At 41.6% G+C, this 24,794-nt stretch overlaps 1 protein-coding gene across 1 annotated transcript in view; it reads right to left on the bottom strand.

Moving 5' to 3' along the window:
- VEGFD (vascular endothelial growth factor D) overlaps positions 1 to 24,383 on the bottom strand; it is a 29,708-nt gene extending 5,325 nt beyond the window's left edge. Inside the window, exons 1-4 of the mRNA XM_009989649.2 lie at positions 24,294 to 24,383; positions 6,369 to 6,579; positions 2,679 to 2,869; positions 210 to 358 (exon numbers count right to left, since the gene is read on the bottom strand). Of these exons, the coding sequence (XP_009987951.1) occupies positions 210 to 358; positions 2,679 to 2,869; positions 6,369 to 6,579; positions 24,294 to 24,383 (641 nt within the window). The remainder of the gene's footprint in view (positions 1 to 209; positions 359 to 2,678; positions 2,870 to 6,368; positions 6,580 to 24,293) is intronic.
- Between the last annotated feature and the right edge of the window lie 411 nt (positions 24,384 to 24,794).

Raw genomic sequence — 24,794 nt, 5'->3', positions numbered from 1 at the left:
GCTGTTTTTTGGATTCTGGTGTCCATTCACTTACAATTCACCAGGTTTAGCTGAAACTTTCTAACCCTGAATGATAATCAAGTTATTTGGAAAAACTGTTGGGATAACAGAAAGTGAGTGGACCATTAGAATGACCAAATGAGAACAAAATAATTTCCATACTTTGGACTACACAACATGTGTAGAAGTTTGTAAATGAGGGAACTTACCCATCTTCTTCTGGATACTGGACAGATCTTCGTATGATGGTGTACTGGTGGCGCTGGGTATTTGATAAACACTTACAGCCTGTGTGATTGGCAATTTTGATTGGCACGGGCTCAGGAACACTTGTCAAGGGAACCGAGATCTCAAAGAGCTAGGTGGGTGAAATAATATTTATTTTTCAGTTTCCATTATACAATTAATATTTGGAGTTCTAAATCAAAAGCTCTTATCCTTTCCCACCATTTGCCCTATCCTTGCTCTTTTCTAGAGATAGTTACCATAGCTATAAATGATCATGTGAGCACTGAGGGTTTTGAAGAGAAGAATAGGCAAGGTCCACTAAGGTAAGAACTCGCAAAAACGGTGGTCCCAGTGCTGTATTACCAGCTGTTAACACCCAAGACCATTAAAAATTTTTTGCAAACACACTCAAAAGCCGCTTCTGGATGTTAGAGCCAAATGGAAAAGATATAGGTGCTGGGTACTTTGTGTTCTGTTACATCAGCCACTTATGGAGACAGCTGTTTAACTGTCCTAGGATATAATCACAGCATGCATCTTTAGGGGCCTAACTTAATCCCCATAGCCCCCTCAGAGAGGGAAGAAACAGAAATAAATAGAGGAGAGTTCATTCCTCTTCAGCTCAGTTCCTGCAGGTAATCATTCTGGAAACATCTCTCCATTGACTATTGCAAGAGCCTAAGGAACAAAGCAGCCTACCTTCAGTGCATCCAAATTGTTTAGAGTGATCTGAGTAGCCTTGTGGAAGCCTTGGTTCCTTGGCCAGTGACGCGTGGGAGCTGTTCAAGTGACCCACACCCCCTTCGCCCCTCCCAAGCTAGCTTCCTTCCCATGGAAACCAAAACATAAGGTTCATCTTTGCATGCCAGCATGTCTTGGCTTAATGCTGCATCCATGTTCAGGGGCTAAGAAATATTCCTAAGCTTGACTGTTTAGACATTTAAATTTAGGTGTCTCAGTGTCTACCTTTAGGTGGCATGAATATACTTCAGTGAATATTTTACACCAGGAAAAAAAATGCTGTCACTAGTATAAGAGTAATTCCATTCATTTTAGAGGAGTAAATCTGGACTGACAGTGGTGTATCCAGGAGTGGAACTTAGCTGGGGGCTTTTGAGGAAATGGCATTTTGAAGGACGCCAGAGGAATGTTACAGTCTGCAGAACTGCAGTTTTTCAACAAACTTATGAACTGCTGCTCGAAAAACACATAAATAAATAAATACTTTTTAGCCTGACCTAGCTCCCTGAGCTGATCGGATGTCTTTTGTGTGTGGCCAACAGCTTATAACAGCTTTCGCCTTCTGTGGAATGAAAGTAATTAATGAACATTGACGCAAGAAGGACAGGCCCTGATTTATTTTACTCCAGCAATATTCCAGTACAACCAGACACAGTGGAATTGCATGCCAACAAACCTGAAACAAATACAGAAGTGAATTGGACCTGCTCCCTGTGAGGACTTCAGTTTTCTTTTCAGAACAACTGCCCTCGATCTTTGTTCTGATTTAAAGAAAAGCCTTTTTTCATAAGTAGAATTTAATATATTACTCGAAGTCAGAAGGTGTTATCAACCTTAAGGGTTGATAAGGGTAAGTAGGGATAAACAAGGTGAAGATTAATAAAGTAGGACCAATCTCCTGTGCTCCTTCTGTAGGTATGAACACAAATGGATTTATCCATAGAGCTGATTGACTTGGAGCTCTGTTCAGTCACCCACTGGAGCAAGGTACCTCTGTACATAGACACTAGAGGGACTCTACAGAAAGAAGCTCTCCGGCTACTCTCTTTATGCTCACTTTTTGGCACTGGTCATTAAAACTCAGGTATTTGTCACCTGTTGCATCTAAGCAGCAATTGACTGCTGGTTTAAGCCTTTCTTTCCCAAAGTGACTTGTGGTTTGGGACATTCAGATCCTGAGGCATTCAAATTGAGAGCATCTGGTCTATCCCACTCAAAATACCTCCTTTTCAGGCTCGCAAAACTGCACATCCAAAATTATTAGCCAGTCTTTTTGGCACTGACAGCAATTTTGAAAATGCAGCGCTTGGACTCGCAGCCTTCCCCAGCAAAATTTCCTGGAGTCTCTCTTAATCCTTTGGTGCAGATGACTCCTGTGAGCCAATACTCTCAAGAGGTCCTAGGTCCAAGTAACAATACATTAAAAAAGGATTAAACACCTTAACATCATGTGAACCTGCAGTGGCTTTCTCAGTGCCTGATTTTCCATCTCTACACATATATATCCACTTTTAATAATGCAACATGAATGTAAAATGCTATTGCACATGCCTGCATTCACTCTGTATGGATAAAAAATTAAGTCTTCTGTTCGTTATGATAATGCAGACAGATCTTTCATAACAGGATCTCAGAAACCAAACATCCTCCTTCCCCTCCCTTCTTGGAGAGCCAGGGTAAAAAGAAAGCAGACGAATAGCCTCATTTACCGTTTTCGACACGTAAGTTGTACTTGTATTCATGCAACTCAGACTCTCCTCGTTGCAGCAGCCTCCGCATCTGAACACGTTCACACAGGGAGGCTTGAAAAATTTGTTGGTGGTTGTACCCAGCTCTTTGGCAACTTCCACGCAGGTTTCCCTTGGCACGCATTGAGTCTTTTGCCATTCCTCATCTATGACTGGAGAAAACACCGTTTTTATGAGCAATCGTGGCAAAGTTAAACCGCTGATTAGTGAGGCAGAAGCATTATATAAATAAAAATGAAGTGCTGGCAGGCCATTTCCACTTACTTGGATCGATTTGCACTTACTTGGATCGATCTAAGGACCAGAGAGAGTCTGAGTGCAAAATTATCCCAGTAACTTACACCAGCTGCACTGGCAGAGAGGTCATTGCATTTATCCGCCTTTAGCTTTCAACGTGGATGACCCAAATCTCTGTTAATTCCAGTGGGTTAAGTAGAGCTGCATTGATTTCCCCTAGCTGAGAGTCAGCTCCACAATACCTATCTGACAAAGCTGGCCCACACCCTGTTCTCCTTTTGTCCAGGGTAGACCTCCTTGTTGTCATTTTATCCTCTCTTTGAGTGTACCCCACCGCAGACTCGGCAGAGCCTGGGCCTGACTGCAAAAGCACATTAATGATTAACAGATTCTGATCAGAGGGTATTAATACTCCTACTGGATGTCAGCCAGCGAGCACCGTTTCCAAAATGTCTAAGGAAATCCAAGACAAACACTCTCACATCTCAGTACCATCAGGGGTTTCGAGTTTGAATAACAGGCATATGAATTCAAGCATGATTTATCTATTCAAAACACTGTGGCATCTTTCAAATACCAAATTGTTGTAGACTAGTAATTTATTTTAGACTGATCTGTCAGATTCATACCGTGAGAAGGAATAATGCACTAACTGACTGAACCAGAGGGAGAAAACAGGGACATTTGCATAATATTATCTCAAGTCTTGTTAAGAGGTGGCCCTGCTTTTTTTGGCTTTTGCTTACCTGATTCAAGTTATGAAATTACTTGAGAGTCATAAACGCTTATGCTTTAAGTCCTTCTTAAAATGATGAAAAACATTTTTCCTTTCTGCCCCCCTCCAACAAGCTTCTGAAAGATCACAAGCAACTTCTATACTATTGAGGAAATTGCTCTTTCTTCCAGTGCAGTTCACCTCCCTACTATTGTGCAAGCAGTGCATACGTTTACAGGAAAGTTCTGAAATAAAAAATAAAAATTCTGGAATGCTTTTAATATACATACTATACTTTTTATTCAGATGAGCATGTATTTCTCTCTTTCCTACCTGACTTTCCTTTTATTGTTTTTAACTTTTTCTTCAACTGACTGTGTATATTTAAATCAGTTTGTCTATTCCTGCATAGTCCTTCTCCAGAGTTGATTCACTCCACTTTCCAGTCATGCAAAAAGTGTGAGAAATTAGAGCTTGGGGTCCAAATTCTGATTTTAAGCATAAATTAAGAGAAGAATCACTAAAATTGATAGAATTTTCTAGAGTAATATTAGTCTATCAAAACAGCAATCTAAGCCTAGGCCTTAAAATAGAAAATAAAATGTGGGCCAAACTCATTAAGGTATGTGCACGCAATCACTTCAGTTGTCACTTCAATGAGTGTAAGCAGTGATGACCTTTCCAACTGCATACATCCTCACTTTATTAACCACTTCTTTAGCAGAAGGGCTGTTATAGGAAGGGGTGGTCAAAGAAGTGGGCATCACATTTCATCTAGAAGCACCGTGGTTCCCTGATCTTTTCTGTGAGCAAGCACAGGGCAGCTGCTGAGACATTTGGCTCCAATACAGACTCCAGCTTGAAAGCGCTGCAGTCCTAGGTGAGCTGAGTTGCTCGGGGGAGGCTGTGGTCAGATGAGGTGGCATAAGCTTTCAGTGAATTCATTGTTAAAGTTCTAGAAAGGAGGACCAAAGTGCTGAATGCACCCTGCTAGAGTTTGAGGTGCTCTGGAAGATGGTCTAGCAGTGAAAGAACAAGGAGCCTTGACCCAGCCTTCTTGTCAAAACACTTCACTGAACCAAAACAGATGCCCTTGGCAGAAGGGTCAGTGCTTAAGGACTGAAAAGGGTGTGGGAAAAAAGTAAATGTTTATAGGCTTGGTTTTTTTAAAAGGAGCTTTAGTACCTTGAACATATTAAGATATTGGAAGAAAAGTAATTTCTGTCCTGGGATAATTCCACTTTGGATGGAAGAATGGAGAAGATGACCCAATAGGCTTTTTTAACTTAAATTTCTGTGCCTTGACTTTGAATGAGAAAGCTGACATCTCTGCATCTAGAGTTATACTTCTAAAGGAAAAGTAGAAAGCAACCTAACAGCTGTTCCAAGCAGAAAATCACATCTGTATGACTATAGTCATCTGACTTTTACCTAAACAGTTGCATTATACTGCCGTTGAAAAAAGCCCAGTGCAATATGTACTGCCTCAGTAACAGCTGATCACATCCTCTGTTGTCAGGCTGTTTTGACAAAAGGAATATTTTAATTTTTCAGAAAAGCTGTTGCTCACTAAATGAGCAATAGTGAGTAGAGAATTACAGCGTTTGACACTGAATACTACTTCTACTCTATGAATTGTTAATGTTGCTGTGTAGACTTGTAAAGGTATGTAAACCAAATTTTTATCACTAATTAAAGCCTTCTTAATTGTTCTTCCAGTGTGTATTGCATTTAGCTTTTTTCTGTACAAAATTTCTATGAGAAGTTTAAAATCATGCCTGTGATATGAAAATTCTTTTTAACTGGCAGTCATGTTTGCATTTCTATTCTGTGGCTCAGAGAAGCCATAATTTAGCTGAGTAATAGTGTGTAAATGTGGCTGTGGTTATTGTAAAAGTGATACTGGAAGAGGATCAGCAATATCTGATTTCCCAGAAGGAAAGTGGTATGATCATATCACGTCAGGTAAAGACTGAACAAAAAAGACTAGCTTGTTCTGTCCTTCGTTAGGCTGCAGTGTAGCTTTGCTGTAGGATATCCATTTGCTAGACCGAAGTATAGTAACTGATCCTTTATTTTACATCTATGAACATAAAATGCCTCTTGAGTCTCTCACCTACAAGGAACAATATTCATTTTTGGTCCACATGAGGGAATAGATTGTGATTCCCCACATTCAGATGTTGGTCGATTGTTTCAAGATCTACTTCTTCTCTCTGGAGAGACTTTCTCAAATAGATAGAGATTAGGGCAGTACCTCCTTCCTCTGCAATTCCCACCCAGACACTGCTACTGATGCCGTGCCTTATATCAGACCACACATAATAAAAAAAAAAAAAGGGGATTTCTCTGCCTGTGTTAAAGCTTGTTTGTTTCTGCCTGCAAGCAAATTCTGAGATTTAGCACAATGCCACTGGCTGACCTCTCAGCCAGTCATTCCCACCTGTTCTTTGCATGTTGACTTTCCCTCCTTTCTGTGGACCAACAAATTCATACATAGTACATCTTCCCTTTGGAGAGTACACAAAGAACAATAAGGCTGATTTGGCCATGAAACAGGGAGGCGTACTCAGGCTGTTGCCTGGTGTTTGTCTCCAGTACAAGTGTATTCTAGGAAAGCCCTGGTACTTAATGCTTTACTGCAAAAGAATCAGCGGTCCTGAAGCTGAGGTCAAACTCAGCCGCAAACCTGCACCTACCTTTCAGTGTATCGATATCATAGAAAGCAGCAGCAAATCTGGTGGAGCGATGTGATGCAGAGCGGGAGTCTAAATTGGCCAGACTCTTCAGTTTTAGCCTGCACTTCCACAGCTTCCAGTCCTCAGAGTGAGTGATGCGAAGCAGCTCTTCCAGGCTGGATGCTCTCCTGATCTGCTGTTCTGACCGCTCCAACGCTGACAGAGATGTCCTCTGGAAGGGAAGGGGGCAAGTCAGAAAGCCAGCACCTTTACAGCCTGTCCCCAGTGCAGCACATGGAGCACTTGCACAAAAAGGCAGGACATTACTGAGGACAGCTGAGAGTACCTGGGAAAACAGGAGAGCACAGAGATGTCCTGGGCTTTGACAGTGCCTGGCACCAAATTGATCTGCAGGATTTGTGATCATATAAATTGAGACGGGGAGATAACCACTTCCTCACCCTTTCCACCGCTGCTCTCGGAGCTATTTGACAAATTCAGACTTTACTGTATCCCTGGGATACAGGAAACCTGGCAGATGCTGATGGCATCACTGCTGTGCCTACGCTGGCCAGCCACCCTAGCTGGGGTGACCCCTATAGACAACTTGTATGAGTTCAGCTGGTGAGCACAACCCGTGTGCCTTTGCAGCAAGCCACCTCGGGTGCCAAAACTCTGCTGCCAGCTACGAGACACCACTGCAGGGCAGGTCATACAGCTGGAAGCTGCCCTAAGTACAAGGGCCCATCCACGTGGCGGGCAAACACAACATTCAATGCGCTGAAAAGTGCAGGAGATATCTGCCATTTCCCCTCCTGACTACCATTTGGGTTGTGCCCAAGTCAGTCAAAGTTGCCTCAAGTCCAGCCTCAGCACTGTGCCTGCACAGCAGTGTTGGCACAGTCATGACATCTTCGACCTGCGTAGATGTATGTGACCATTCTCGGCTCCCAGGGGAGAATGCTCCCTACAAAGGCCTCCTCCATCAGTTTTAACTTGTTATTCACTTAAAAAAATACCTATTTAACAGAAACTTAATATTGCACAGCACCCCTTAACAATACTGGTTTCTTCGGCTGCAGCTTTCCAACATCTGTGTTTGTGCCTTTATCAAGGCATTGAGTATTTATTTCCACTGACTCACCAGATCTGCTGAAAACTGTTGCCTCCAACCCAAGTGAAAGGTTGTCTTTGCAAATGGCTGTGTTGCACTGAGCTGGTGCTCTCAGCTGTACTCTCTGGTCATGCAGCTGACTGCACTTTTTGACTTACAAATAAAGGGCTGCAGTGCCAGCTCCTTTAAATAAAATGCCAGTTCTTACAAGCACAGGTGAATTATAGGGAGCTGGCGATGAGGTCTGTAGCAGCCGGCGGTCCCAACCAGCAGCAAGCAAGTGCGCTGTATAGGACTGGGGAAGGGGTAGGGGAAAGGGTCACCTATAAGAGGAACATTTTTAGATGTGATCTGAAACCCAGGCACTGAGCACATCTGTTATTTGTTATTAAAACATCTGTGGCATTTATTTTGCAATGATACAGATGTTAGCCTGTACATACAGGCCAAGTTCGGTTTTGGGTAATTACCTTCCACTGATCTAAAATTCCCTATATATTTAACTCAGAATAAGTTACTTGCTCTTCTTTTATGCCCATACGGATATTGAATTGTGCTCTAGCAAGCTGCCATGTTTCATTATAGAGAGGGCTGTTTTTCATCGGTGAATGATTTCTCATACATTTCATGAGTGGTGAAAACTTGAAAGCCCATCTCAAAACTTACAGACTGTTACCTCAGAAGGAATGTGAATACTTAGCACCAGTAAATGAATTTCAAGATACTTTTACAAACATGCTACCCAGAATTTTGCTGATCTAGGAAAGCTGAAATTCAGCTTGAGGTCAACATGTCAAGACTTATTTGTTCTAAGAACTGCAGCTTAAATTCACTCCCATTCACAAACTGTCTCCTTGACCTTGCAAAACATGCGAGTGTAGGACCAGCACTGGCATGATGATAGGACCAAATATATTAAAACTGAACTCTTTTAATCATTAACAAGACTTTTTTTTAATCTCTTTGTGGTAAAAAGATGTTCTAGCTGAATCAGCATCCAAGACTTCTAAACTAGATTGAATTTACAGAGAACCTGTAAAATGAGATGATGGTGTTCTTTAAATTAGAAGATATATCCCTGCACTTCTTGTAAGAGTCAGTAGTTTGGGACTAGTTTTTCCATTTCTTTAACTTAAATATCAAGAGTTTTTATTAATTATTATTATATGAGCAAAATAAGTTTTAAACCTGGAATGAAAGAGTACAGAAAATGTACACATGCCTCCTCATGGTAACCAAAAATCTCTAGGTTAATCTAAAGCAAGAATTTGAACTGTTTTAAAGATTTTTGTATTTTTAAAGCTATACAAGTTCCTTAATGTGGACTGAATACACAGAAGTTAACTAACTTTATGCCTTCACAAATACTATTGTACGGAAAAGGGAACAAGTTATAGTAGAAGAGATAATTTTTATACCAATAGGTATAAAAATCCAAATATGATTTGAATATAGGCAAATCCAATAGGATTTGAATTCTGGTAACTAAAAAAAATGTACCTCTGATATTGATGCATCGTAGTGGTATTGACAAATCCTGCCTATATATGCAGGTTGTTCCTTTTCTTACTTGTTTTCATATATTGGAAATTGGACAAGTACGGCCAAAGGAAATGGAAGGTGCTGTGCTCATTTCAGAACTCCCTCTGCAGTAATCAGAACTGTATCCTCATTAACTAAACCATGACCATCCAAAGCTCACACAGAGTGCTTGGAACCCCATTGTCACTTCTCTGCCAGCTCCAGCCCTGCTCAGCATTGCCTGGGCTATTCAACCCTGAAGTGAATCTATTGCCTCTACTCTCTTCATGTTCCCTGCAGGAACGGGATCACTGATTGCCTACCATCAGAATGCCAGAATAATTGTCTTCCTGCTTCTTATATTTGACTTCTTCTTGGAAGGAACAGATTTTACAGCTGACTTTATAACTTCTTCACAGGAATCCCTACCCAGTACAGAATTTCCTGATGCCCCTTCCTGTAACAACAGTGTTGAGATAAAGTACGGTCTCTGCCTGAGCAATGCAAGATGGTACAATACTAGGTAAGATGGTGAGCTGAAGGCACGACTAGCTTTTAAGGGAGGGCTGCATCCCGAACAGTTGTAGGTTTTTACAGTGTGGCCATCTATTTTGTCTGTGAGCTAGTCAGTCTCATCTCCCTCTATAACCATGACAGAGAAATATAGACACTTTTAGAGCATGATTCATTTGAAATCACACTGAAAGTCTTTCTGCTGGCTGCCCAGCAAGCCCAGGCTCACCAGATCACAAGAGATATCAGTGTGGTGGACCTTTGGTCAAACAAGTCTCACCGCAGCTATCTGAGGTATAGAACATCTGAAGAGAAGCATCTATTTTTTTTCCAATCTACATAAGCACCAAAACAGAAACAGTGAATACCACCTGATGTGTTTGGTTTGATTCCTTTGAGACTGCTACAATACTCTCACCTAAAATGTTCTTGTAAACACTTGCTAGAGCATAGACAGACTGTTCAGCATCTAGAGAGACATCCCTCATCCTTATACACTTTAACTGTAGAGGTAGCTATCCACAACTTAAAGGCATTCAAAACTAAAAGCTTAAAAAATGAAAAGAAGGTGGGAGGTGCCATCAGCCCCACCAGCAGGGCACATCTCTATGGCCTCGGGCACCACAGGTGGAGCTGCTTCAGTCAGGCACCCTCTTGCTATGGCACAGCAGCATGTCATCACAAAATCTTTTCAAATCATTCATTTCTGGGCATCCTGTTTGGAAAAGATCAGCATCAAATGAAAACACAGCACCTTTTACAGTCTCAGATAATACCATAGATGATGTGCTGTAGGACTGCTCGCACCACACAGATGTGGAAACTTCTTTCATATACCAGTTTAAATTCATGTGCTGTTTAGATGTAGACAAATGTACTCTGTCCAACTGAAAAGTCCCGCTTAGAAGAGTGTAGTTTTGCACAGAAAGGTGAATAAATGTTTCAAAATGTGGAACTGGAGCAAGGTGTTAGGTTCAACAGTGTCCCAAACCTACCCCTCTTGTGATGATGAAAGACTTTATCCCCTCACACAGTGATATAAAGTGAACAGCAGTTAAAATCAGCATTTGGACAGGAGGAGGGCTCCCCACTCAGCCATAGAGCAGGGGGAAGCATGCAGAGAGGTCAAACCTCCACTGACATTTTTGGGGGAACCAGCTTCTCACAAGAAACAAGAGACACAGAGCTGTCATCTGTCTGCTTCTCCCGACTGTGGTCACCTGCACAGGCTATTTCTCACTCTTCAGATACCCCTACCTCCCTTTTTCAGGCTTTCTCTGATAACTACAGTCCTTCCTTCCTCTTGAATCCCACTGTGCTTTTATGTAGTTTATTTTTATTCCTTTTCCCATATTCTGCCAGGAGCGAGTCTAAAGAGACCTACCTCAGGCTGAGTTGTTCAGCTTCCTGCTGCAGAGGAACATCCATTTTTCTCCCTGCCATACCCTCACTTCAATTCTCTTACTTTGACCCAGATTCTAGTCGTCAGCTGGGGTGAGCTGTCACCATTGTGGGACTTGTTGGTTGTAATGGCTGCAACCTACAAGTGGAGCAGGACTTCAGTGCACTTGGCGTGGTTCACATAGGTAGTAAAATTATGATCTCTCTCCTCAGAAAGCTTAAAATGTGCGTTAAGGCATGAGAGAGAAAGAATGTAGAGAAAGACTCCTTGGCAAAGGGCCAGGGCAATGTCCTTTACACGCTCCCAAAATGAACAAATTACCCATGGAGCCATATCACTGGAAAGCTCCAAATGTCCTAAACTTTCAGTACCCATAAATGTACACCCTGTAGTCAACCAAATACATAATGCTATCGCCTACAAGAAATGCCTGCATAGAACTCATCAATAACAACTCATCAAAGTAGTAGGTTTAAGTCATTCTTATCTCTTCATCTTACCACTGCTCTTAATATCATTTTTCTAAGTATCTTATCTAAGAATGGATCCCATACCCAGAGATAAAAATCAGATTCATATTTAAATTAAGTTGTATGGTTTTTGTAACACTGACCTCTCATATGTTCCAAAACTATTCTTCAACTCAAAGAGGAATATCTGTTTTCCACTATTTGGGCTATGAGCAACACCATTGACATCAAGAAATGATAACGTGGGTTAGTATTGTGATTTTTGGATAATTACAACTTTTGTCCTTCCAAAAGAAACCATAATGGGCTATCTATCTTCTTCCTAGCAATCTCAGATGCCAGAAAAACCCTAAAATTAGTTAGCATTGGAAAGGAACAAGAGAAAAAGCAGTGGTACATTCAGTGGCCTTTCCCACCTTGGACACTGGCTTGAATCAGACACTGAGTTCATTACCCTGTTGATTTATGCTAGTCAAACATTTGGCTTATGCATCATGTCATACAGATGCATAATCCCACACATAGTCTGCACTGTTGAAACTGGGCCTCTTCTTCAGAATTCATATTGACAATCTCCTATAAGGTGCTGCAGTTCAGCAGTTTGCACTTTTCCTCCATGCTTGACAAGCTCCTAGGCTGCTTGTCCAAGAAAAAATACCCTACCCTTTTCAAACTGATGTCTGAGTGAGTCAGCAGAATCCACGTTTGCAGAACCCACGTTTGCAGAACCCTTTTTTTCTCATGTGTTGCTCGATCCAGCCTGACATAGGTGGTCTTTGCATTAGTGCTGTATTTCAGGATCTCCTGGAGGTATTTTGAGCAACAGAGGAAAGATGTGTAGAATACGACAACAAAAGAAAGGCCCATTAAAGTCCTAAATTTATTTCAGGACCTATAGCACATGCATGCATAGGACCTAAAATTAATTCTTTTCAAGGCCATCAGTAACTATCAGTATTTTTATTTAAGAAAACAGATGCATGGTGAATAATATTTTATGTGCATGAGGAGGAAAAATAAAGGTTCATCAAAATCCATATTTTGCTCAATCTGAGGAAAGTCCTGCTTGCATTTCACTCTATATTCAAGCCCACCCATAGACCCAGGAAATACATCCTGAAAGCTTACACAGATGACTACTTTCTCTAAGCCCTGGCCTCGCAGTCCTTAGCCACAGTGGGACATCAACCTCTGCTTAAAGCTAAACGTGTGTAAGAGCTCTTCTGAAAAAGAATATTTTTCTGAGTTAGGGTCACAGATGCTATTGTGGCAAGTGCTACATAAATACCAGTGGAAGTCTTCAACATTATCACTGCGTCTGGGGCCAGGACAAATGATTAAAGAACCTCTCAATAACCTTGCACTGTTTTATGATCCATTCTCTCAGCGGATAAGAAATAAAAAGAAGTTAACAGCGTTACCTTGCCAGGGAAAGCAGATTGTAGCTGCGTAACAGAGAGTGATGATTCTCTTAATGTCATGGTATCACAAACATGGCCAAACAGGTTGAAACTAAGTTCAGACTAAATGTTTCAAAATTAACCAATCTGGAGGGGGAGTTTCATCACAAAGTGAGGGCACTTGGACATCAACAAAGAGTACTGGCAGCATGTGAGGACATTTTGAACCTTTATGTGAGTGTTGTGTGCTTTATGCAGCAGTAGCAGCTGCATTCAGTTCAAGAGAAGTTATGTAGAAGACAAAGTCTTGACACAACCAGAAGTTGAACTCCCCCCATTCCAGTGCTGCTCAAAGGCTATTCTCAGAACTAAACTCCGACCAGTTTAAATACTAGGTAGGTGATTCATCACCGCATGAAAGTACCAAGGAACTTGCTGCTATGTATGATACACCTGAAAATAACCTCCTTTTCTTCTGTGATGCATTCCTAAAGGTGTTTTTACAACCATGTGTGAGCTGATTGTAGTTACAGACTCATCTTAGAGAGGGAGAGTGCCTACAGCTCCCTTCCACCCCTCGATCATTAAAAAAAAAAAATCTGATTCTATGGGTTATCTGAGACTCCTATTATAGTTAATGGAGAGAAACAGGTCCATTGAGTGCACATTCGTCCCATTCTGAAGTCTGTTGGATAAACTGTGCCTCCAAACTGCCTCTTTCTCTCCATTGACATGGAAGAAGGAGTCAGCAGGTCGCTAGCTCAGCTGTAGTTAGGTGACCTGAATCCCACTCAGCTGAGAGCAGTCAAATCAGACAAAATCCCCTCTTCTATCCAAAGCACAAGCATTTATGAGGGACAGTGGTCAATTTTTCTCAAGTACAAAAACACAAGCAATGAGGAAGTGCAACTGCACCAAGGGCTGAAGGACCTGGAACTGGCTGGAGGCCAGCACTGGCAGCTGCCTTGACAGAGGAAAGTGCTTCATTTCCAGCCCCAAAGCCGTGGGGTAGTTGCCCAGCTGTGCTGTGGCTCACAGCACGCAGACTGTGAGCTGATGCGGCCAGGGAACTGCAAGGGAGTTTATGTGGAAAAGTCTTGTTCTCTCTTGGCAGGAAAACAGGGCAGCTCCTGCTGTTGTGAGGCCAACACAAAGATCTACATGGTGTCTGAAGGTCACTTGTTTGAGCATTTCTCTGGTGAGGATGACAAGCTTGTGTGGAGCCTCCGCAGTAAGAGGAACTCCTTTTGAGGAATTTCATCATTATTAGTAGTATTTTTAGCGTTATTGTGGCTCCTAGGAGTACGGGATCAGGTTCAAACATAAAATAAAGAGACGATCCCTAGCCTGGTGTCTATGACCAAAGTAAAAGATGAGAGAAAACAGAGGAAGGCATTCATCCAAGAGGAATACCAAGGAAACACAGAAAATATTGCTCAGAGTAATGGACCATGATTTTGAGAAAGCAGAGGCTCAACCATTGCCAAATTTTATCATAACAAATATTGTCTATAATACAACATCTTGTATCCTTGGAGTGTTGCACAGTGGGTAATAAAATAGTGAAAGACTCTTCTGCAGCTTGAAAACATCAGACTTGCAGGAGTGACTGCCTTATCAACAAGCAACTGCATCACACTCTAAACATCTAGTGTGAGGTATCTAACTCTACCACATGTCTGACACTAGTTTGCACTAATTTTATCGTCACCATTGTATTTCATTTCTGAGGAGAGAAAGAACATCTACTTTTCAACAGCTCCAACAAAATCAGAATTTTGATCCTCTGTCAGCTATGAACTTCAGATACATGAAGTCCCATCCCTGACTGTATCCACTCTGGAAGCATGATTACTAGTGCACAAATAAGCTATTTTTAATTATAGTGACCATGACCACAGAGAGACAAAACAATGAGATATTTTGACTTCCCACTAATATTGCCCTGTGAAACAAATGGGCTTGTCATGGGATTTTTCAGTGACTATTAGAGGCTTTGCCATCATTATCAGAAGCATGGATGAAGTTTCAAAAGCATACTGTACTTCATTCCACCTTCAAATAGTGACTGTTCAAACAAATACTCATGTCTGTTCTTAGAAAAAAGTCTGGGCTCTCTCAGTGCACTGCCTGTGCAGACTGAACATTCACTTGATCATCACAGTTACAGCATTAATAATCTGGAGGGATGTGCTGCTTATGGTGGGGGCAAATTTAGGTCCTGTGAGGCAGATTTCCAGCTGTTACTTTTTTAAAAAGGTTCTTTCTCCAGTGAAAATTGTATTGAAATCGTATAGATATATTGTCCAAGTATATAGCAAAAAAAATGCAACTGGGCTGAATTTCTTCTTTAAGAGGTTGAAAATGGCCTCAACATTCTTTCCCTGAATATGAAATTAGTAAGAACTGTGTTACAGTTGGGAAACCCTAGGGTTGCATCAGGCATATGATAGTCAAAGAAATTGTGTTTTGGGACTCGGAGGCAAAGTACCAGGGCAGCACTTTTTGTTTTCCAAAGCCTCGTCAGTAAATTGATACCTTGATTTGCTTGATAATGTTTTCATCTATGCCCACTACTACAGCATTTTCTGTAACTTCATTGAAGGAAGATTCCATATAATTCTCACCAGCAAAAATACGTATGTGTCAGACATGCATTGCCTGGCTGTAATGCCCAGACAGCTACTCCTGCTATGCCTGTGGAGAAAGAAATGGTACTCTGAGTGGACAGCCCGAAGGTCACCTCTCTACCCTCCTCAGTGCCTGCTCACCCAGAAAAAGCTCAAGGACTGAAGAGCAGGCACAGGAGAAAAAATTTTTGCTTCCCCCACCCACAGCCTAGGCGAAGCATCTCCCCTCTCTGCCTCAAGAGTTAAACTGTTGGCCTTGGCCATGCATCCTCTCGGGAAAGGGTGGATGTGTGATCCCACCATTTCATCCTGAAGTCCTCCATGTCATGGCTGCTGAAGGAGAAACTGCATAGAGACCTGTACTGTGAGAAGAGCAGTGGTGAATTGCCAGAGCACAGAAAGAAGGACTGACAGATAGGTTACTTCTGGATTTGGAAGGAACGTAAAACGGTAAAGCTAGTAGTTTGACCAGGTATTGTGTGAGGGGGCAGGGGGCTGACAGGTAGACATTTATCTGAGACTGTCACGTTTGTCTCTGAGACAGGTGTGATGTTTGAGGGCCGCTTTTGCTGAAACCTTGTCAGTACATCATCTAACCAAGACCCAAAACTGGAGGAGATGCAGCTTCTAGACTGCTCCACCTCTGATGTTCAGTGTGGTAAAAGGTCCCTTCCAGACCCCCCTCCTTGGGAGCCTGTCTTCTTGGGCTCCAGCCTTACTTTCAGTGAAGACAGAAGACTTAATTACTCATTTCCTAAACTTAGTGGTCAAGGTGGTGATAAAACAGCTTCTACTTTAGCTGAAGATGATATGTTTTCATAAGTAAATCATATTAGCTACCCTATGGCTTCAAGAGAACAGCTGTTTTATATTTTGAATGGCCTTTTGAACTAGAATAGATCTTTTGTGCTGCTACAGCAAACAAATCAGACTTCTTGCACTTTAGTAGCATGTTCACATTATCAAAATCCTCAGAGACAAGACATTTTGGTTGCTGTATTCTTGGTTTGAATGAACCAAAACGTTCGAAGCAAAGAATGGAAAACATCAGAATTGTACGTGATTTTGTTAAAGCATAAATCTCAGAATATTTCATATTCTTTTTCACATTCAAAACAGAGACTGATAATATATTATCAAAATATCTCTTATAACTATATACTTTTAGCCAGCTAGATCTTTACACCAAAATGAGGCAGGTTTTTTTTTCCAGCCAGCAAATATTTTGAGAATCAACTACAACTCTCATTAAACAAATATTTCTTCCCACAGCCAGGTCTTTTGGCTCTCGTGGGAAACATCCTCACAGCAGCTGAAGTGTGATTTGGAAAGTAACTTTCACTGCGCATCATTTGTCAGCAGTGATGGAAAAGCTGGATGGGCAGATGGAAGAAAAGAGTAGATCTACTATGATATGGAGTCTCTTCCTGTTCAAGCCGAGTCATCTACATTGAGAGTGTACCTTTAGGTCCCTCCTTTTAGATCACTGCTTGTTCAGGCAGCCACGAGGCTCAGTACAGAGCACAGCTAGAAACATTACGCAGCACTTAATTCATCACACACGATGTTAGGTGCTAGTCTAACACTATGACAGGGTACATATGTCAAAATTAACATATTCTGTGCGATTACAAAGAGCACGTCCAGACTATAGTCACTTTCTTTTGATATTTGTCCATTCTTTGGAAGTCACTGGGTTTTGGACAGTGATTTTGGAATGTCTCTGTAACAGAGACCTGAATGAAATCAGATGACTATGTATTCTTTTAATACTTGAAAGTATTTTTTAATGTGATGAAGGTTCCTTCAGTTAGCACTTTCATTAGTTTCTGGGTTTGCCCCAAGACACTTTAAGAAATGTTTTGGAAGTATGACTAGCCAATTGGACGGCCGGGTTTCAAAATGTCACTTCACAAAGCAAAGCCATTGCCAACACTGAATGAACTTATGTTACCCCAACCACATGCACACATTTTCCTGGAATTGTAGTTTTTCTTAAGTAATATTTCCCTAGCAGTTCAGGAAAGTATCCTAACGTGGTTTCTGAGTCACATTGCTAATTAAAGTGAAAAGTTTTGCCTGTTTGTATGGCACATTCTCTACATGCAATGTGACATATGATACAGTAACATGATGCAACTTTTTTGCAATTCAATCCGACTCAAATAGAATTCCCTCCCCAACTACGTGCAAATAGTGACCACACTGCAGTTGGTGACAATGACTTCTCAAAACTAACCCAGCATGCTTCCCATCTGAAAGCACGGCTCAGACAAAGCCATTCTGACATCCCGGTAATAAGGAAAGCAGTCACCCCTTTCCAAACCCATGTGGCACCCACATTGGATTGCCAAATGCCATGTGTTCAGCTGCACGTCCGTTGTACTCAGTATAGCTCTGCTGAAGCGGCAAGGACCCTAGATGGTGTTCTGCCACTGGCTGAATCACATTTGGGGAAAAATAGAAAAAAATATGCAGTTGTCCTTCAGGAAGCTGAATTTTTCTCAATGCAAGCACACTGAAATACCCTGCTCAATTGTTCTGCTATTCATTGATGCAGAAGCCCATATGTAGCTCTTTCACAAGGACAGCAAAAAAAGAGCAAATTCTGCTTGATCTTCCCATAGGCAAATGGGGTCTCTGCAGCTGTAGTGGGGACACATAGCATTTTGTCCCTGATCCCCAAATCCCAACAAGGATTATGAAGATTTCCAAAACATGCTGGGGAGGTAGGGAGCAGAGAAACAGATAAGGGACTGGCACATAGCAGGAGGAATAAGGAATTGTTAAGGTATAAAAGTTTCTTCAGGAAAAGTATCATATTGAGTTTACTTCCCTGCTGCAAAATATCTTGGATCATTTTTTCCCCTTAGGAAAGCCTGGGACTACATCTCAAAGCCAAGCCCAAGAAACAGCAATGGCCAGTTTTGTTACTGGACTTACTTCCTCTGAGAGAAAGGTCTAAAAGAAACACAGATCCCAGTCATTTAGTGATAACTATTAAAACTACCATACAAGGGGTTTAATGGAAATAAGGATAAATTAGTTATCACCTACAACAACTGTACCTTATTTATTTTTCCCAAAGGAGATAAGACACAAGTAAACCTTACTCAGCTCTAGCGTGGAGTACGGACAGCAGTGATCAGAACACAATTTGCAGACACAACAGCAGAGGTCTCACAAGCCAGAGTTTGCACCAGGACTTTTTTCCATTTTCAAACAGGCAGTTTCTCTGTTTGCCTCCTGTGGGAGCATGCATTGGTACCACCACATCAGTGGTTAGAAACAATGCAAATGCCTGTGAGGGAGAAAGCACAAGTAGGCTACACAGGGCAGAAACAAGCATCACTCAATAAGCTGAGCTAATCGTTTGTTTTGGTTGCCTTGTGACCACAAATTAGCAGAAAGTTGCTCCACTGCCCTCTGAATCTGCCTTCCTGCCTTGCTTTGGTTTCACAGAGTTTCAGATGTGAGCCACGACTGATGTCAAAGTTTAATTAGCGCTGTCTTCATTTCAAACACCAGACTAACAGAATAAATTTCTCAAATGCTGCATCTGATTAATCTGAACAGCCTGATGTACTTTTCAGAGCTCTGCTCTCTCCTCAGATGTTACAACCCTAGCTGAGATGGACAGGACTGGAACAGCAGCTGAGAAGGATTTTTTTGCTATTTCTCATGAGCGAGAACTGCTCTTGGTAAAGTAGCAGTGTGTTAGTAGTTTCCTTTCCAAATTGACAAGAGCCAAGGACAGATGCCATGTGGCACGAAAACAATACCAAATTGTTCTCTTATCCTTCACTGTACCTTGTCAAGGCGGTAGCAGATAAGTCAGAAAAAATCGGCTTTCCTCACAACCTCCCTGACAGCTTGCCACTCCTGAAGGATAACCACAGACAATAATTTCTGTAGGAATGCAGCAAGTACATTTTATCATCTTTTTAGCTCATTGTGTCTATCAGAGATGGTAATTACAGAGAACAGAAAGCAGCAATGACAAAGCTGGGATAAGAAAACACTTCTGAAACCCACAATTTCATAATCTTTATTTAAAGGGTTTGCTAACTTTGAAAGGAAGCTGGATGTGAGGATGAGAAGCCTAGTTTAAATAGAGAAATTTTTTCCAACAACCTTTAGTGTTAGCCTTTTTTTCTAGCTGTTGAGCAGTTTGCTGTATTTCCAGGAGCTGCCTTTGACAAAGATAACCCATGAGAGGGAAGATTGGTGAGACTCTCTCTTTTCTAGAAACTGGCAACATTTGCAAGCAGTTATTAGAGACCTATGTAGATCTATCTGAAAAACAATGTCAGTGTTAAATACAGAGACAAAAGCTTCCAGCTCTGCTGCTCAGGTTTCTTTGCAGAGCTCTGTTTTGATTGTACAGACAGACAGACTGCAGCTGGCTCTAGGAAGGGAGAGATGCAAAGAGCTTCCCGATTACTTCCGCTCAGGGTGTGATGGCTCTCCAGTGTTTCTGTGCCTTCCCAAGGGCAAGGAATTCTCTACTTAGGTGGTCCAGGGCTTGAGGATCATTGAGAAGTGCTATTTCACCCTCACCAGTGGACAAAAAATATGTACCAGCTGTGTTTGGAAATTGACTTTCACCTTTGTCCAGCTCACAGTGGCAATACGAGATTTTCCAATCAGAGATCTGCTAGAGCGAAAATGACCACTCAAGGCTGTATTAATGTTTAGTACAGAAGTGAAAAAGGTTTAGCTGTGGAAAAGGACTGCATGTAGCAGAGAGCAGCCATGTTTGCCTCCAGGGCTAAACATATCTAATCCCTCAGTCTTCTGATCAGAAAGCAGATTTCTAGTTCAATGATAGTCCTCAGGCCTATCATCAATGTTTAGTTTTGGTTTCTCTCTAGTGAACCAAAGGAGGGTTCATCACGGGGAGAAGACCTCTGCAAAAAGGAAAGTGTGCGAATCTGTTATAACTTGGACATTACCAGTTGTCCCTTTCCCTTGCCTTCCCCCTAACACTTTATTAGTAACGTGAGGGGCAGAATAGGGCAGGGAGTGTTGAGACTCAAATTCCCAGAGATGAAGGTCTTGCAGCCTCATAGAGAGGCAGTTTTAGTGTTGGAAGGCAGAAGCAGCTCTGACAGATCATTGGCTTTTCTTGGCAAAAAAAATCGCCTCGGCTCTGATGAATATAGGACGTAGCTCTTCACATCTAATTTTAAAATTCTGGAAAAAGTAGCCTATGTCTGTTGTTGCTCTAGGAGAGGAAAAATGTGTGGGGGAGAGACAGGAAAAGAGACAGCAAAGTTTGCAGTTCCCTAGCTGAGGGGTTCCAAAACGTAAGAGACTGTCAGGACAAAATTTCAACAAAGAGATTTTTAAGTGTTTCCTGATGAAAAAAAAAAAAAAAAAAAAAAATAATACTCTGTCTTCAGAAAACCCATGTGGAAACCTAATTATTCACTGAGAACTTCATCTGTCCAGGCTGGCATCCTGAACCAAGCAACTGGCTTGCGAGGCAGAGGGCTGGCTGCCAGCCTTGGTGTGGGATTGGCGAGGGAGCCCTGCCTGGCACCTGCACATCGGCACTGCCCCAGTCTGAGGCTGCCCACTGCTTCCCATCATGAGAATGTTCTCCAGTTGTTTATAACACTGCCAGGCTTTAGATGCTCAGGCTGAAACTTTCCGTGCCGGATGTCTGCCTCAAAACAATTTTAATAATTTTTTGGTTTCTCTGTCAAAATGGCTTGATCACAGCTGAGGGTGAAGCTCCTTCTTTATGGGTGCAAAAACATTTTCTGGCAACCTTGTCTTTGCAAACGTCTGCTTCCCCACTGTGGATCACAGATGTGAAGTTTTGACACCTGAGGAACCTTTGTTGGCCCAGATGTGTCTACTACTATCTCTGCAAAAATCTACCCAAACATAAAAAACTCTGAGAGCAACAGCAGAGACGTGCCAGGGTTTAGCAGCCAGACGCTCTGCAGATGGGACTAGTGCTGACCCCGCTCCATCTAGGAGTGGAGCAGGACATGGGTGCAGGCCACCGCAGGGTCCATTCTCAGCTGCAGGGGTCAGGCAACCAGGGAAAGGAAGCTGCCACATTTGCCTGTGGAAGGAGAAGGAGATGAATACTGATGGAAGAGGGCAAGATCTGGCTGAGGAGGCTGAAAGCATCTGGGTAGACCAGAACTAGAAACTGGGGTCACGAAAAGGAAAGCCAGGACGTCCTGACCAGAGACAAAGCGAGAAGGTAGGGATGGAGGAGGGAAGGGAAGATCATGATCAAACACGACAGGAAAGCAAAACGGTCCGGTAGAGCTGTCTCTGAGGAACTGGGACAGACCTCCTGAGGGTTTGAGAGAGAAGTAGGACATCTCCGCCCAGAAGGAAGCAAGTGGGAAGGAGGGCAGCACACAGAGAGGACAAACGGGAGCCCAGTAGGGAAACCGAGACCCTGAGTCCTGGAGGTGAGGGAACACGGGTCAAATAATGGGACTGGAACACTACTTAGGGATATGGTTTAATGGGGATTAGGGACGGTTGAACTGGAAGATCTCTAAGGTCTTTTCCAACCTAGAAATCTATGAAATCTATGAAGTCAGGAATGGAGAAAGGAAGGAGGAGCTGGGCCTGATGAGCAGGAAACAACCAGCCTTGGTGTGCACATGACAGAGAAAGGGACTCCTGTACCCAGAAGAGGTTGGTGTTTCTGAAGGTCTGGTACAAGCCAAGCACAATGGAGATACTTGTTGAATCACAGAAGCTCGTACATAAGATTTTAACATTCACAGCATTAATTAGAATATTTGTGGAAGAGAGTTGAGTATTTAAATCCTTAGCCCTCTGAAACTCTATTGCATTATACTGTGCTGACGCCAGCTGATGGTTTAAACCATTAACAGGTTTAAAACTTCAGGTGTCCTGGGCAGAGCTCTGCTACTTGAACTTATATAATGGGGGGAGAGCAGGTTGCTGTTGGCTAACCCTTCTTGGGTCTCATTAATTGTGTATTACCTTATGTTGTTTATCCAGGCAATTACCAGCAATACTGCCACTCATCTTAAAGAATTTAAAAAAAATAAGGTATGCTACGTGAATGCAATACATAATTTCTGTGTTCTGCAAATTCAATTTAAGGTGCAATTGGTAAGAATAGGCATAATCCTGTGTAGCATTAAATGCTGTACCGTGAAGGACTTTTTGTGGGGTATATCTACATACATGCACACAAAAGCCCACAGGTCATAGATGCTAAAACAACCCAGCAATTTAACATACTATGTAACACATCAAAAGAAAAATACTCAACAGCTTAGCCGAAAATCTCTGTCTACACAGAAAGAGACAGAACAAGTGGAAAACCAGTCTTTTCCTTGTGGCAATCAGTGGCCAGTTCATGGACAAAGGACACAGCCCTTTTTAGTGTCATCTGCACAATACCTTCAGGATAGTCTTTGAAACTAACAGTGATTTGTTTATACACAATACTCTGTGGCTAGGCTGGCTTCTTGAGAGTGGTAGCCAAACTACAATGGAAATAATTACAGGTGTACATATGTTGGATGGACAATGCTATCACAGTGAATAATCTATAAACCAGTTTAAATTAGCAAGAAAAGCTCTTGCATTTATCCTAGGCAAAGTGGATATGGTTTCAAAATTTAATTAAAGACTAACTAGTGGTTTACTATTATGTTGAATAAACTTGTGTCCCATGTGAGGACAGAATTATCATCACTGCCAATTATACGATAGTTAGTACTCTATATTAGAAAGCACTTTCTGATTATTTAATTAAATAAAGTGATTCCTACATGTACGAAACCAGTGATTTGTCATGCAGTTCATAAAGGTAATGTACACAAGACTGATGACTCTGGTCCTAATGCCTTCAAAGCACTGATTGTCGAGGTTGTAAATTAAAAGCTTGTGAATGGTGAGCAGGCAAAGGGGTTAGTCATTAGTCATCCTGAGGTGCACATCGCTCACTACTGCTAACTTCTTGTGCTGGCAACAGCAGTCTGCAATTAAGCACAGAACTTAGCATTTCGTTTCTAAAACATGGGTCGACATGCAGTGCAGTTCACAGACTAGTGTGTGGTCATCTCTTGCAAGCGGGAGGTTTTCTGAACTGAAAACAAATGTGTTAGCTTGTTTTGCTCTGTTAGTGAAAAATAAATAATTTGTTCTGGACCACACACTGAATTAATCATTTTTGGACACACTGCACATGTAGGAACTTGTTCCAGTTTTTGTTTTGATTTTTCTAAATGACTGTCCTGGATGTTCTCACATTGTCGCAGAAAGTCAGATCTGAAAAATCCTACTTTCAAGGTGAGGCTTCAGCTTAAATTTTATTGCATGTATTATATTCAGAAGAGAGGTTAATTCCCAGGCAACGTGCTCTAGTATTATTAGTTGCTGCTTATTTTAAAGTCCTGGATAACATCTCTTAATAAAACAAAAGAAAAACTTTTCTCTGATTTCTGGCAAACAAGTGAACAACTGATGAACACGTGTTTTCAGAGGAAAATTTTGAATACCAGGATACTAATCCCTGCAGTTCTAAATACCAAAAATTAAGAAGTGCATTTAACAAGTATTCTAAATGCTCTGACTTGCATTTTTGTTTAGATTTTTCTTTTATTTTGCATGACTGATACTGAAAGCTTAACTTAAGAACAAAGTTTGCAACAAGTACCTTAACAGTAACTAGTAAAAAGACATAAAATATTAAAGAGCAAATATGGATTTAACTTATTTATAGATCCTCCTTTCCTCTATGGCTGCTAAACATCTGTGCAACTAAACCATCACAAAATAAACTCAAACACCAAAACAGCAAAAAGATCACCACCTTGCACATTAAATGTATGTAATTCTGGCAATTCGAATTATTAAGAATGACAGTAAGATCACCTACCTTCACAGATCCATTCTCATAGTTGGATCCTTGCAGCAGATGTAGAAAAGAAACTATGAAAATATTCACAGTTGCCCACGGCTTGAACATTCTGATGTTTAAAATCCACAGGTTACTACGCAGTCGTCGTCATACAGCTACAGGCGTCTGTTTTGAAATGCATTTCTCTATCAACAATACAGAAAAGAAAAGCCGCCAGAATTTCTCTTTTAAACTCACAGAGGATTCCAACATATGAGAGTAAATATCTGGCTCTTTACCGCTCTAAACAATTGTAAGTTCATCTAGAGAATGTCATTTCTTAGAGCAGATTTTAGATACACTTGAAAGAAAATCATGATAAGGGTTTAAACAGATAGATATCTGTATGTGTACACGTACACGCTCACAAGTGATCAGGTGTGGATTCCAGTTAGTGAAGTTAATATATCTTCCATCAAGGCACAAAGAGGCATTCAAAATCCATCTGTGGTCCAGAAAATGTAAGAAATCTGCTCTATC

Source organism: Tauraco erythrolophus, chromosome 1 (genome assembly GCF_009769465.1).
Source record: "Tauraco erythrolophus isolate bTauEry1 chromosome 1, bTauEry1.pri, whole genome shotgun sequence".
Classification (NCBI taxonomy): domain Eukaryota; kingdom Metazoa; phylum Chordata; class Aves; order Musophagiformes; family Musophagidae; genus Tauraco; species Tauraco erythrolophus.
Note: the sequence above shows the minus strand (reverse complement) of the source record. Positions and strands in the feature narration are given on the sequence as shown.